At 38.1% G+C, this 14486-nt stretch overlaps 1 protein-coding gene across 4 annotated transcripts in view; it reads left to right on the top strand.

Moving 5' to 3' along the window:
• Positions 1-14486, top strand: part of ARAP2 (ArfGAP with RhoGAP domain, ankyrin repeat and PH domain 2) — a 179100-nt gene that overhangs the window by 131149 nt on the left and 33465 nt on the right. For 3 of the 4 annotated variants that reach the window (XM_066279125.1, XM_066279123.1, XM_066279124.1), the window contains exons 23-26: positions 1069-1216; positions 2639-2707; positions 5237-5311; positions 8052-8169. In XM_066279125.1, coding sequence (XP_066135222.1) covers positions 1069-1216; positions 2639-2707; positions 5237-5311; positions 8052-8169 — 410 coding nt within the window. The remainder of the gene's footprint in view (positions 1-1068; positions 1217-2638; positions 2708-5236; positions 5312-8051; positions 8170-14486) is intronic. The other variant, XM_066279126.1, reaches the window with a different exon arrangement.

A 14486-nucleotide genomic window follows, 5' to 3' on the forward strand; every position in this document is an offset into this window, starting at 1 on the left:
TTCTCTAACTTATAATTCTGTGTGCATCCTGTAGATCATATAGGATGACTGTGCTTATTCTGTGTCTGCTATGCGACTTGGCATCTTATTTCTTTATATATATATATGCTGTCATGCTTGCTCACTTTCTTCCAGTCCCTACTAGAATTTCTGTTCTTACAGACAGGCGTACCAACCTTAGTCTTGCTTTAATCTTTTGATGGAGTTGGCCTCCCCTGTTTGGTATGCGTCCTAAAAGTTTGGACATTAGGCAATTAAGCAACTGCTATAATAGAGGGCATTGGTAGATACTCCCATGTTTATCACTTAGTGTTCTCATCTCATGCATTTTTATCAATATAAATTTTCTTTTATTATTAGTGATGGCTGTAGTTTTCCTTTTTATCTTAATCGTTTTGAACTTACATTTGTAACTGCTTTAAACGCTCTAAGACCCAAGCATAGCCTACTGATTGGGAGACTTGACTCATCTGTTCATTTCTGCTCATTATAAGAAGCCATTCTTAGTTCTATTCAAGAGAAGTATAATTATATTTTTAATTGAAGTGTTTGCTTTTTGAGAGCTAGTATCCTGTTCCTTGATAATGCACTTTCTGCAACAGTCAGGGCAGCCCTGAACAGTGACCTTGGGACTCTCCACCCCGTACCGGCTGATTGACCATTCTGCCTGGTTCCCTCCTGACCTACCACCCCCTTTCCCCTCATGCACCTGTGCTTCGGCCCCTCAGCTCGTGTCACACTGCTCTCAAGTACACCTTTATGCCTTTGTCATGGGTTGTCCCACTATCGGGAATTGTTGGATACAGTGGGTCCCTCTAAATCAACACTCAGGCACTGCTTTGTAACCTGTAGCAATATCTTCTCTGATGGTAGTTTTTTTCTTATGCTCTTAACAACACTGTTAGCTACTTGGAAAAAAGAACTGTGTATTTACCTTTAAAACACCACTGCACCTTTTATAGCTGAGACTTTTGATACATGTTAAAGTGATAAATGAATATATGACTTCTAGTTTATGAAATTTTCAAATAGGAGCGTGTCATAATGAGCAATGCTTTTCTTTAACAGGGTTCAGAGATGCTCAGAAATCAATCACATGAATGCCCATAATTTGGCCTTGGTCTTTTCATCCTGTTTATTTCAAACGAAGGGACAGACGAGTGAAGAAGTAAATGTAATTGAGGACCTAATTAATAATTATGTTGAAATATTTGAGGTAAATATTTTATATATTCTTTTTATTAAAATAGTTTTCTTACTATTTGCAAACAAAATACATATTTTAGAATGCTTTTATTCAGATATTTATGAATATCTAAAAATAACAAAAATAAAGGATAGTTATATTTGGTCTTAATTTTTTAGATATCACAGCTTTTTAAAGTGGGCTGCTTTTAAAGCTCTTTTACCATCTGGTGTCTGTCAGACATAATATTCCTATTTATAGCGTATTCCTGTGTGTTTTTCTTCCTCAGTCTATGTATGCATTAAATATGTGTACTTAGAGGTGTGAAATTATGAATTTACAAATTCAGTAATAAACACCAGGCTATTAAATTCTGCACTTGAAAGTACTTCCTTTTTTTTTTTTCATTGTGCACTGAATTGGAAAAAAATGAAAATTCTGAAGTGTAATTCTGTGATTTTCACTATCATCTCTGTTCTAATTATTTGACTTTTCAATTTGCTATTTTATGCAGTTAATATATTCATGTTCATCAGAAAACTGTTAGACTAGGAATAGTTTCATAGTTCAAAGATGTCAAAATAGAGGAAATTTGAATGTAGGAATACAGGGGACCTAGGTCAACAGTCTGGCTGCATATGATTTTCAGCATCTCAGTTGTGTCATTGAACCTTTCTGAGCATTGCATTAAATGGTGCTTTATAAGATGACTTGTTTTCTAGTGCTACAGATGTACCAGATGAATGCAAGTGTATTAGTAGGTTACTATTTGTAAAGTCCTTACGTTCTTATAATAACTGGTCACAAGATTTCTTTAGCAAGGGGAAGAAAACTGTATTTTAATAAAATAGCCATGTAGGAACGGACACTGGAGTTGTCAGTTTCTCTTTGCTTTTTGATCTTCTTTTTATTTCTTTCTATATATGTTCACTGTTTTTGATCAACAGCAGCTTCTGTGCAATAATTCTGATGCTGAGAACTGAAAGAATTAGGAAAAAGAATATTGTGTGGCTTTGCATGCTCTCTATTTATTTTTTATTTTTACTGTTTCATTAATGAAAAAGAAAATGGTTATTTTCATAGTTTTGTTAAATATAACTGTCAATGGTGGAAATTTCAGTTTGAGAAATGAGTCTTATCTCTCAACCTACATAATACACTCTACAAACCAGTCATCTGCACCTTTGATCATTAAACTGCCCTGGCAAAGGGGCTTTTGTTGACAGAACCTGTCGCCGGAAGTGGTATCATCATAAAGTGTTCTGACTTTTATGAAGTTCTTATCTTGTTGGCTTTATTTCTGCCCCAGCTGTGTGGGCCTGCACTGGTTTAAGATGGCCATGCTCGTTTATTTTTACATGTTGGTCTTTAAATTCCTGAAGAAACTATGTGAGGATGAATACCATCACTCCATGCATTTTATTAGAATGTCCCAAATTATATTTTAAACAGGTTAAAGAAGACCAAGTCAAACAAATGGACATAGAAAATAGCTTTATTACCAAGTGGAAAGACACTCAAGTGAGTAGTAATAGTTAGATCTCCAAAGAATAAAAAAAAAAATTTTTTTTAAACCCCCAAAACTTCCATTGTAAGTAAACAATTGTTGTGTTTATTTCAAGTTTCTCTTTGAAGCAAAGTAAAATTAATGGGCAAAGGGACCCAACATAAAATAGGTGTGTAATTCTGCAGCTTGCAGCACGTATGCAAAATGCCAGAGTTCTTTAATGTAAATTTTTCAAACTGTAGAAGGAAAAAAAAAATCAGCGTTAATCTTATCAAAATATCCTTTATAAAATCAGTTTCCATTTATAAAAGCACTATTGAAAATGTCAGTGGATTTCACAGGAAGCATTTAAAGCCCAAAATACTAGAGTGAATTGAAAATTCAGCCTCCCTTGTGGTTCTGTCCGTTACGATTTTGAACATATAAATTATTTCTTATACGCTTTTGCTCTGCCTGCTGTGGGATGATTGCATTAGCGGGAACGTTTCTGTGTGATCTTTGTAACACATGCTAATTTATGTCTTAGTGGGCTTTTCTAGATCTTTTCTTGCTTTTTTCAGTCTCATTATATTGGATGTGTGTGTTCAGGCTGTGCTGCACTTTTCCAGGGTACCTCTCCTCGTCTGACGACTGTTCACTGGACTTGCTTACGGTCCCGCTTTAATCCTCTTCTAATAACTGGGAATTTTAGTGAATTCAGGGTACCAATGTAAATAATAGAAATGGGTGGAATATTTTCTGTTTATTAGATGCACTCAGAGAATGAGGCAAATGCTTCCTTATTAGTCAAACCCCAAATTCACCTCATTCCTGGAATATCCACTCCTAATTAGAGAAGCCATTGGAGCCATCATTCCATATGAAAAAGATGATGAAAGGCTTTTATGCCAGTGTCTAGATTTCCGAGTGCCAGTACTCTGAAACTAATTTCCGAAACAAGTATTTCCTCCATTTTGACCCCAAGTAATGAACGCAGCCTCCAGGGGAGTTAGCTGTAACGCTAAAAAACCTGGCTCATTATTAGGAAGGTTTTTTTGGATTCTTGCTTTTTCGGGGAGTTTCAGTCATGAAATAAGGGATTGTGTGAGCCCAAGGGATAATCTTTGACACATTAGCTATACTGTATCACATAAAGCAGAGTACCCTTCTGCATTTTTCTCCTATATTCATCTTACAGTAAAGAAAGGAGTCTTGAATACTTCCTAACTAGGTATAAGTAAAAATAAGAAAAGAATGATCTATATAATAGAGTAATTGGGAAAGGAAAGTTAGAAGTGTTTGGAAAAATCTGTTTCTTGGGTTTTTTTGTTTTTTGTTTTTATTGCTTGAGGTTTTCTCTATTTCATCCAGCTCTCCTCTGGAGTATTTTTCTGACAGTTTCTGTGTCCCTGTTTGAATATCTTAGCTGTGCTTGTTCTTGGCTTCACTCTGTGAGTTCGTGGTGTTTGCTTTTTTAATTTTTAAAAACGTGTCCTTCCTGGAGAGTTGTTTATGCAAACACAGTGAAAAGGAAAAATGTCAACTGGATGTTTTCTTCCTTAGGATTTTTGTATAGCATCAAAAGTAAGAAAGAAAAAGTAGAAATAAGGTTTTCTAAGCCTACAGTGTCAGAATAATTAAGAACTCTTCTTCAAAGTACATTTTTAGTGTTTCCCCCACAAATTTACTCATTAGGTTTTACTCCGAGGCAAATTTAACTGCAGAATGACCCTTTCTCATTAAAGATTAGATGATGGATATTATTTCTAAATGGTTACACAACTTAAGGGAAGTTTTGGAGAAAGCTTATCAAAATATTTTTCATAGATTAATTTGGTTCTTTGTTAATCTTTTCCACCTTATACTGTCAATCTCTACATAACACTTATGTTATTCTTTTTATTTATTGGCTGGTATCTCCTTCACTTAAGATGTCTTCTCAGGGTTTCTTAGTGACCCCAAATAGCACCAATGCTTGGCTAAAAATAATTAAAAAGTTATCTTTATTATCTACCTTATTTTGTTACTTCACTGTTTTGTTCTGTTTTTCTTGCTAAGTATACTTTATCTGTAGTTTTAATACAACTCTGACTGAGTTTATCCTCAGATGTCAACTTGTGGACATACTATCTCTGAAAATGTCACAGCACCTATTTTTCATTTGGTATTTGGCCCACACTATAGCTTAGAGCAGAATTACATACAGCTGATTTTTCACTCCTTATTTTGTTAAACAACAGCTGTTATTATAACAAGCATAATTTTATTCTAGCCAGATTCATTATTTCTGCAAGAATATAAGGATATCTGAGGGCTCTAAGCTCTGCAGTAAGAGATAAGAAGTCTCCCTGTAACTGTTGTGGCTGGTTGTGTTTGTGTAGATCCTTGTCTTGGGTCAACCACATCTGGTAAATTGGTATCATCTGCTGTTCAGGGGGACATTGGCTGATTTCATTATTGTGAACTATTTAGAACTAGGACTAGTACTGTCTCACTGTCTAAGTGTCATATGTGTGTTCTTGCCACGTCCTTACACTTGCCGTCTTCACATCTGCCTCCGCCAGGTTTCCCAAGCTGGGGACTTGCTGATTGAAGTGTATGTGGGCAGGAAGGAGCCCGACTGCAGTATTATAATCCGGGTGAGTCCTGAACGTGGCTGTCAAGAGTCCTGTTGGAAATTGCAATTGTCAGCGTTAATTTACATGTTTTGAATTTTTCACTGTTTCTTATAGCTTATTTTACACATCCAGTTCAAACTATGACTGATGACAGGATTGACTTTTTAAACCAGTAGCCTCTGGGAATTCCATGTGTTAGTCATTTGGAAAAGGTGCATTTTAACGTGCTTTGGCTTAAAGTTAGGATTTCCCATGGGTCCTGGAAAACAACCTGAGACTAAATTTCTCACTCCTTCCCTTAGGTTCTTAATGTTAAACAAGTTAATTATTTGGTTTGAGCCTCTGTCTTTTCACCTGTAAAGTGAGGAAAAACTATTGCACCATAGCATTGATAGGAGGACTCAATAAGATAATGCATGTAAGACACTTAGCAAATTGCTTGGCACATTAAGTGTGTAATAACTGTTACAACTATTATTATTATTAATCATTAATCTGCTACCTTTCTGTTGTAGACTTTAGTTTCTAGTTTAACAATTTATTTGAATATTGGATTACTCTTTTTTTTCTATGCCTATTAATTATTTTTATGGATTAAAAAGGTCCTTATCATGCTACCGTGTTCCGTGCTTGGTCTGATTTAGGAAGAGTAACTGATATTTCCAATTCCTACTTAGTGGGAAAACGTTCTCTATGAGGAATAGACATTACGCCATGTAGCAGGACATACTCAGCTACAGCAGTTTATCATTTTTAAAGTTCAAGATCAGAGTCTTCATTTTAGATATTTCTGGACTTTAGTTCTATTAAACATGTATAGTGATTGTTAATGTGTATATTTTTAATAATTAACATATTATGACTGTAGCACTGGTTACCTTGCCTAGAACATGGAGCTGATCGCAGGCTATGGTCTGGCGACTCCTTGGTCACATCACAGCTCTTATGCTGATCACTCTGTGATGGTGATAGAAGGGGTCTTGAGGAGCCAGGACAGGTGAATCAGCCCAGTTCTTACATTAGAATCGGTATTCACAGCACATGACTTTACTCTGCATACACCCAAATGCTTTAGTTTAGTAGCTCAGTTTAGCTTTGTCTTACTAAGGGAAACTTTTTGTTATTTTAAGTACAGTATTTAGAAATGACTGTCCAGTTTCACCATAAAAATTCCGAAAACATTGCAAACACTATACAAAAATAATCATTAACATCTGTTTAATGCTTAAGGCTTTGCAAAAATCTTGAGTTACATTTATCTCAGCTGATCATTACCTCAAACAAAGTTGGCAGATAAAGCAGGGAATGTCCTAAGTTTATAAGAATCGGAACTGGGAATTCAGAAGCACCAAGGCCAGAATGCAAACCTGGGTCTCCATATTCCAAACCCTATGTCCATTATGCTGATTTACATATTCTTCCCAATAATGGTTTCCGCAGTGCCGTTGGTGGAGTTGGAGGTGTTCTAAAGAGGGAGCCGTGGGTTTTCCCTGAGACAGGCTGGAGTTCAGCCTTCCTGTCCTGTATCCCTCTGAGATGTGTTCTTTGCTGACCTTGTCACAAATTTGGATTCTCAGTCATTTATTATTTTATGAAAAGAGTATACTTAAAAAATTTTAAAGCCATTCAGGTGAACAGCCTCATTGAAATGAGTCATCGACTAATGTTTCTGCTGCTCAGAGTTTTCTGCTTTACCCAGATGCTGTTTTCTTTATTTGGGGGAGGGGTTTGCTTTTAAGTTTATACTGTCTTGGGCTTTTCTAGATGGGAAACAGTGGGGTTCACATGTAACTAGTATTCCAAAGAAAGTACTGGGTTCTACAAAGTTGAAAAGATGCACTGTATGAGTTCCCTATGATGATAATTATTTATATTATTTATACATGTGCAGTGTGTTCATGATCTGTGTTGGACAGGAGAAATGGGAACGAGCACATTCCTTTCCTAAGAAGTTGTTAAATAGGTACATACTTTTACTGAAAATGTGAGGTTAGAATAGTTGAACGCTTAAACCATCTTTTATTTGTTTAACACGTTAGCTAAGTTCTCATTGAAGAAAGCCAGCTTGCTGTTGGCCAGCATGCATTTCAGATTGGCACATGCAGAAACAAGAAGAAACAAATCAGCCGCAAGGTCCCGAAGAAGGTGGTGTGCTTAGGCAGCGGCCTGAGGCTCTAGGGCTCTTGTAGAGCTGGCCCCTGGGCTGGCGCTGCAGACCCTGGCCTGTGCCCTGAAATCTGGGTTCCCGTGCACTTTGGTGTTCCACCATCTGTCACTTGGCAGGGCAGGATACACTGCAGACCACTAAAACCCTGAGGCTCTTTAGCACAGCAGACAGCAGTCAGCTGTGTATAATTTGGGCATCAGGCTGAATAAACCAAGCCACTTTGAACTCTTGATTATAGAACTGACAAGTGAAAAGTTTTACTCTCAAACGCCATTGGATTTGCTGTCTTGTGAGGGTCATTGAGTGTGTGACTAGGTATATGCTTCCCTTCTGAGTGATCTAATTACTAAGTAAAAAAAAAAAAATCTTCCTGATTATGTCTATGTTGTAATAACTTTTTTCCCTCACATTAAAATGTATTTTATGGAAAAGATCTGAATGGGCTGTTTTTTGCTGTGTGCTTAAGAAGCTAGTTATACATACTAAGAAGAAACTTGGGCTCTCAGAAGATGGTGGATGGCGAATATGGGTGCCTTATCCTGGGCTTCGTCTGTGTCTGACATGCGTTCTAAAGAAATTTGGCCTCTTTTACAGATATCTCCTGTGATGGAAGCAGAAGAATTAACGAATGATATATTGGCAATAAAAAATATTATTCCTACAAAAGGTGATATCTGGGCCACATTTGAAGTCATTGATAATGAAGAGCTGGGTAAGTGATTTTCATGCCAGGGAGTCTTAAATTCCTTAACACATGAAGAAGTACTATTTTTGTGATGTCATTACTAGCATTTTATGTTTTTCTGAAGATTTACATTACAAATTCCCCTCTGCTGCAGAGCCTGTGCTGATATGTTATTGCCACTTGCGGTTGCCCCCCTATGATTTTACTCATTGAAACAATTAGATTATTTATTGACTATAAAAATATAGTGCAGGGCCTGGCCAGTGGCTCAGTGGATAGAGTGTCAGCCCAGCATGCAGACATCCCGGATTCAGTTCTTGGTCAGGGTGCACAGAAGAAGTGCCCATCTGCTTCTCTTCTCCTCCCTCTCTCCCTTGCTGCTTCTTCCTCTTCCCCTCCTGCAGCAGTGGCTCGATTGGTTTGAGAGTGGCCCCGGTTGCTGAGGATAGCTTGGTTGGTCCAAGCATGTCAACCTCCGGGGCTAAAAATAGCTTGGTACTGGAGCATCGGTCCCAGATGGAGTTGCTGGGTGGATCCTGGCATGGGTGCATACAGGAGTCTGCCTCACTATCTCCTCTCCTCTCACCTAAAAATTAATAAATAAATAAGCAAACAAATAAAAAAGAAAATATAATGCAAAGTGTTAAGCATCTATGTTGTTGTCTTAGGAAATAAGGCTTTTGTTTCTAAGGACAAGCAGTTTGATTTGTAACAACATTCTTAAATGTCACCACCACCATCTACATTATTTCTGCATGCTACTTATTTAACAAAAGGAACATTGATTAAAAGAATATTTACTATTTAAAAAATAATTTTGTTTTAAGCCTATCAGAAGCCTTTTTTTTTTCCTTTTTCCTTTTTGTGTATTAGTGGAGTGGGTCAGATATTTTGTCCTCTTTTGTCACAGCTGTGGATGGATAAAGAGAGCTTTCAAAACACCTTGACTATCCCGGCAGTCAAGTGCTGAATAAGCTTACCATCCTAACGACACCATTTGGTTTTAAAGACCTTTAGGAAAAAGAATACAAGATGCAGGATGTCTTTGTGCTTTGACCATCTGTCTAGCTGATAACCTACTAAGGTCTTGGGACCCTTTCACATGTAGCTGTCAAACTGCCAGAAGTAAAATCTTGCCACCTGCAAGTTCAAGCTAAAAATTAAAATTCAACGTTGAAATACCCCAGTGCTGTGTTATTGGGAATGTTGCGATCATTGTTAGAATGCAAGAAATAGGATTATCAAACACTTTCGTCTCTCAGTGCTCCATTCTTGATGTTTTTATTTCCTTTTTGTCATGCACAGTTCTTTAATAACCTTACATGTATCAAAACGTTATTTTTCAATATTCACTGTCAAGGCTGGCTCTGGTGTTTCAGTATCATGCAATTAAAATCTATTGCACAACTGCAGCACAATTTTGTATCATTGTATGGTTCAATAGTGGTAGAGTCTTTGGATTTTTGTTGTTTAAATACAAGGAAAGGGTCTAGGTTGTCCGCTTCATCATATTCATGAATACAAGGTGACTGTCAGCCTTTACTGCCAGAACCGTCTTTCCAGACCACGAACAGGATCCTACCGTTCCATCACTGAAACCCTTTTATTATGTGCTCATTGCCTATCTGTCCTGCAAGATCCAGCTCCAGTACCCCTTCCTCCATCATGCTACTTCAACATCGTTCCCACTGATCTTTTCTTTTCCTGAGTATTTGCTTATAGATCTATAATGTGTGTGGTCTGCCTTACTGAATGTATGTACCTGGCTCTGGCCTGGACCACATGCTCCTTAGGACATTTACCGTATCTTGCAGACCTTTATATGTCCCACTGCCTCTAGCATCGCACACTGGTGTGGGACACATCCTGCAGATGTCTTGTTCACTGAGGTGGAACCTGAGTAGAGTACCAGAACCTGAGTGCTCGGGTTGTTGCTTCTTGGATAAATGTATTGAAATGTGACAGGCAATGAAAAAGTGATTCCTGCTTGTAGATTAGCAACCACGAGGCCATCTGAGTAAGGCCTTGGTTGGGTCTGAGCCAGCCGACTGGACTGTCGCCTGCCTGCTTCTGTTTCTGTTGGTTTCTCAGGAGATTCTCGCAGAATAATAATGAATCATGGATTTGGGGGTAGGCACCCTCTCTCTACCACCTCGTTCTCTCAAGGGTTCAGTCAAAGCGTCTCCCTGTGTCACAGTATTGGAGCTCTGTGATGCCTCCTTCAGCCCGAGAGGAGGGAGCAGAGAGGACTGGGGTAGGAGGGGATTATATGTAATTAGAAGAGAGATTGTAATCAGCTTGGAAACATTGTTTTTAAATTTCATCAGGGAAAATGAAGGAATACCTACCCTGAAAATGTGATAATGATAATAAAAGGTAAGGTTGGATGGGGGTGGGTTACATTGTTGTTATTGTTTTGTTGTTCTTTTGTTTCCTTCTCTCTACATAAAAAAAAAAAAGTTACCTGTTGAAGCTTTAAAAATAGCAGGAGACCTCAAGTTGTTTTGATTTGTGAGTTTCCAAATATTTAATCAAAAGAACACCCCAGTACCTCAAGAACCTACATTGGAAGGAGTTAAGAATTAAAATTTGGAGTGCCTTTCATGTTTGGTCAACTGTTCAAGTAGAAATTTTTCAAGTAGAAATGCCAGACGAGAAAACGAAGACGGTTCTCGCGGTTTTAGAGGCACGAAGCTGGGCAGGCAGCAGAGGGGCCGGTGATTATGTCGGCTTCCTGCGCGGCACACGGGACCCGCTCCACCTGACCTGGAGTGTGCAGAGCTTCATTGCTGGAAACGTGCAGGGAAGGAGAAGCGGAAGAGAAAAAGAAGATAAAAGTGAAGGCACAGGGAGTCCCTAGATGGTTGTTGATCGGAGGAATGTCAGCAGGGAATTGGTGCTTTTTCTCATGTAAATATAAACCCCTGAGTAAGCAAGTCACCAGAAATAAATAAGTAAGCAGGTAAATAAGTGAACTGGAAGTGCTGGGTTTTATTTTAGGTGTCTGTAAATTTTAAAGCAATAGTTCTCTACCCTGTCATAACCAGTGCCACCTCTGTATTATACACCTCTGTATAATAAATACGTTGAAATATTCCCTTTACTCGCTTGAGATTCTTTTTTATATTCATTAAAAATGAATATAATACCCTGATTATAATATAAAATAAGTAAGAGGAAAATATGTAATGTCATGTAAATACTGACCCTCCTCTGTGATCAAAGATCCTGACAATAAGTTCTTGCACATCTATGGAATGACCATGGCTGTTAGGCTACAAACGTGCACTGACAGGAGCAGGTCGGTTTGTGACTCTTCATCGTTGGAAGCATTGCCGTTGTCCCTGAAGTGGTGCCTCAGTCCATTTGGACAGCTATCAGAGAATTCCATAGCCTGGGTGGCTTATAAACAACAGAAATGTATTTCTCCCAGTTCTGGAGGCTGGGAAGTCCCAGATCAAGGTGCTGGCAGATTCATCGTCAGGTGGGAGGGAGCCGGTTTCCCAGTTCCCAGAGGGCTGTCTTGTCTCTGTTCTCACATGGTGGAAGGGGGCTTTGTGGCCTCTCTTTCGTAAGAGCACCGATCCCATTTATGAGGACTCTGCCTTCCAACGGTGCTGCCTCCTAACATCTCTTTGGGAATTAGGTTTCAATGTAGGACTCTGGGGGATGGGGTAGGGCGACCCTAGCAAAGGGTGGACAATTCTTAGGGAGTTCTGACAAAGCCTGATCTTTTTCTGCTTATATGGTAGCCAGATTCATGGAAAAAATACATCATGTAAAACCATATAAAATATGTTCAGAATTTATCTGTACAAAGATGAGATAGTTTTAGGCTCAGTTAATTTATAAGTAGGTTTTCCCTCTAAGCGAATGTCTGTTGGGACGTTTGAAATTTGTACTGGATAGAGAAAAAGGCTTTCTTCGTCTCATCCTTTGAAAGATGCCAGGCATCCCTAGCTTGATGCTGCCAATCATTAGGACAAGCGGAAGCCCACCCTAGGAGAGGCCCTTGCCTTCATCAGGATCTAATCTTCTGAAACATGCTGTTACTTCAGTGCTTCACCTTGAAACTGAACCTGTCCTCTGCTGATAGAGCCCCATGTCCTACAGGTCCTTCACATGCTGACAAGTCATAACGGCCCGACGGCCCTCATTTAAGTGGGCTTTTTCACTGTGCGATTCAACTTTGTGAAACACTTTCTACGCAACAGTATCCTAATGAAATGTTCTATTGATTCCTTCCCAGAGCTACTATTATATCGAAGATCTGTTCATTTTTAATTCAGGTTCTTTCCAGGCCTTCTCTTCACTGACACAGAAAGTGCTGTCACCCTCTAATTACATGGACAGGACAGAGAGAGACTTGCACAGCTCTAAGTTTGGTACTAAGAATTTAATTATTGGGGACGTCATAGTTGTCTCAGAAAATTTAACGACAATACCTTTCATTTCAAGTGAAAAATGGAGAGTTCTCTTTTTTAACGGGAGGCCAGCGTTTTTCTGTGAACATGATTTTAAGCTATTAATGATTTGATTTGCCTGACCAGGCAGGGGCACAGTGGATAGAGCGTCGGACTGGGATCTGGAGGACCCAGATTCGAGGCCCCAAGGACACCAGCTTGAGTGCGAGCTCATCTGGCTTGAGCAAGGCTCACCAGTTTGAACCCAAGGTCGCTGGCTCGAGCAAGGAGTCACTCAGACTGCTGGAGCCCCCAGGTCAAGGCACGTATGAGAAAGCAATCAATGAACAACTAAGGTGCCACAGCGAAAAATTGATGCTTCTCATCTCACTCCCTTCCTGTCTGTTCCTATCTGTCCCTCTCTCTGCCTCTCTATTGCTGCCACAAAATAAATAAATAAATAGATAGATAAATGATTTTATTTACTTAGCTAAACAACCACCTCCATAAACAGTTCTTCGCAACTACACTGAATTTTCAGCAATTTTTATGCTATAGATAGTACACAAATGAATTATTTCTAATAATGCCCTAATGCCAAATGACTTATGCACCATATAATCTACCATAACAGGCAGTTGTAAATGTAACTATAAAAAAAAAATTTGTAGGAATTTATATTCTAGCAATGTTTGATGAATCAATTATTTCTGCCTCTTATCTCTTTCTTAAGATGGATTTTAATGCCATTTATGCAGGAACATGAATCTTCACAATTTTTGTTCTCATAAAGTATTTTATATTATTATAAGACTGATGTAATAGAGACAGATCTATATTTGCCTCCATATCTGCTGTGATAAGTTTCAGTATAACTAGGAATACTTGAGAGCTATCACTGTAGCCCCTGTTTGTAATAGTGACCCTCTTTAATAAGACACTGAGATCTGGGAGTCTCATTACCAATGTCATCTTGTAATAAGAAGAGTAAACTTTTATTCAACCCAGATGAGGTTTTTCAGTAGAGAATACCATTCTTACCTCCAAGTCAACTGCAGTATCATCAGTTTCCTTAAGGATAGGATGTTGGATCTGTCCTGCTATCATTTCCTACCACCTTCTCACTCAGGATAGGAAAGTGAAGGGGAATTAGGCAAGTGTGAACTGACCTTGTTTTCACTTTGCTTAGTCACCTTGTTCAGTCCATGCCCCCCCAAAAAACCTCACTGATCTTACATTTAAGTCTTTAATTTATTTTGAGTTTATTTTTGTATATGGTTTAAGAACATTGTCCATTGTCCAGCTTCATTTTTTTTTTTGCATGTATCTATCCAGTTTTTCCAACACTGTTTATTGAAGGGACTGTCTTCTTATTCCTGTCTGATTTGTCATAGATTAATTGACCATATAAACATTGGTTAATTTCTGAGTTTCTTATTCTGTTCCATTAATCTATATGTCTGATTTGTTCAGTACCATGCATTTGATTACTATAGCTTTGTAATACAGATTGAAATCCAGGAGCGTGATATTGCTAACTTTGTTCTTCATTCTCAAGATTGCTTTTGGATATTTGGGGGTCTTTTGTAGTTCCATATATATATTAGGATTATTTCTTCTAAGTTCTTTGAAAAATACCATTGGTATTTTAATAGGAATTGCATTGATTCTGTAGATTGCTTTAGGTACAGACATTTTAATGATACTAAATCTTTCAGTTCATGGGCACTGTACTTTTATTTATTTGTGTCTTTTTTAGTTTCTGTCATCAGTGTCTTATAGTTTTCAGAATACAGGTCTTTTGCCTATTTTATTAAATTTATTACTCGGTGTTTTATTATTTTTTGATGCAGTTGCAGATGGGATTGTTTCTTTTTTATTACAATTTCTAATTATAGAGACATCTTAAATTTCTGTATATTAATTTCATATCCTGAAATA

Source organism: Saccopteryx bilineata, chromosome 5, assembly GCF_036850765.1.
Source record: "Saccopteryx bilineata isolate mSacBil1 chromosome 5, mSacBil1_pri_phased_curated, whole genome shotgun sequence".
Classification (NCBI taxonomy): domain Eukaryota; kingdom Metazoa; phylum Chordata; class Mammalia; order Chiroptera; family Emballonuridae; genus Saccopteryx; species Saccopteryx bilineata.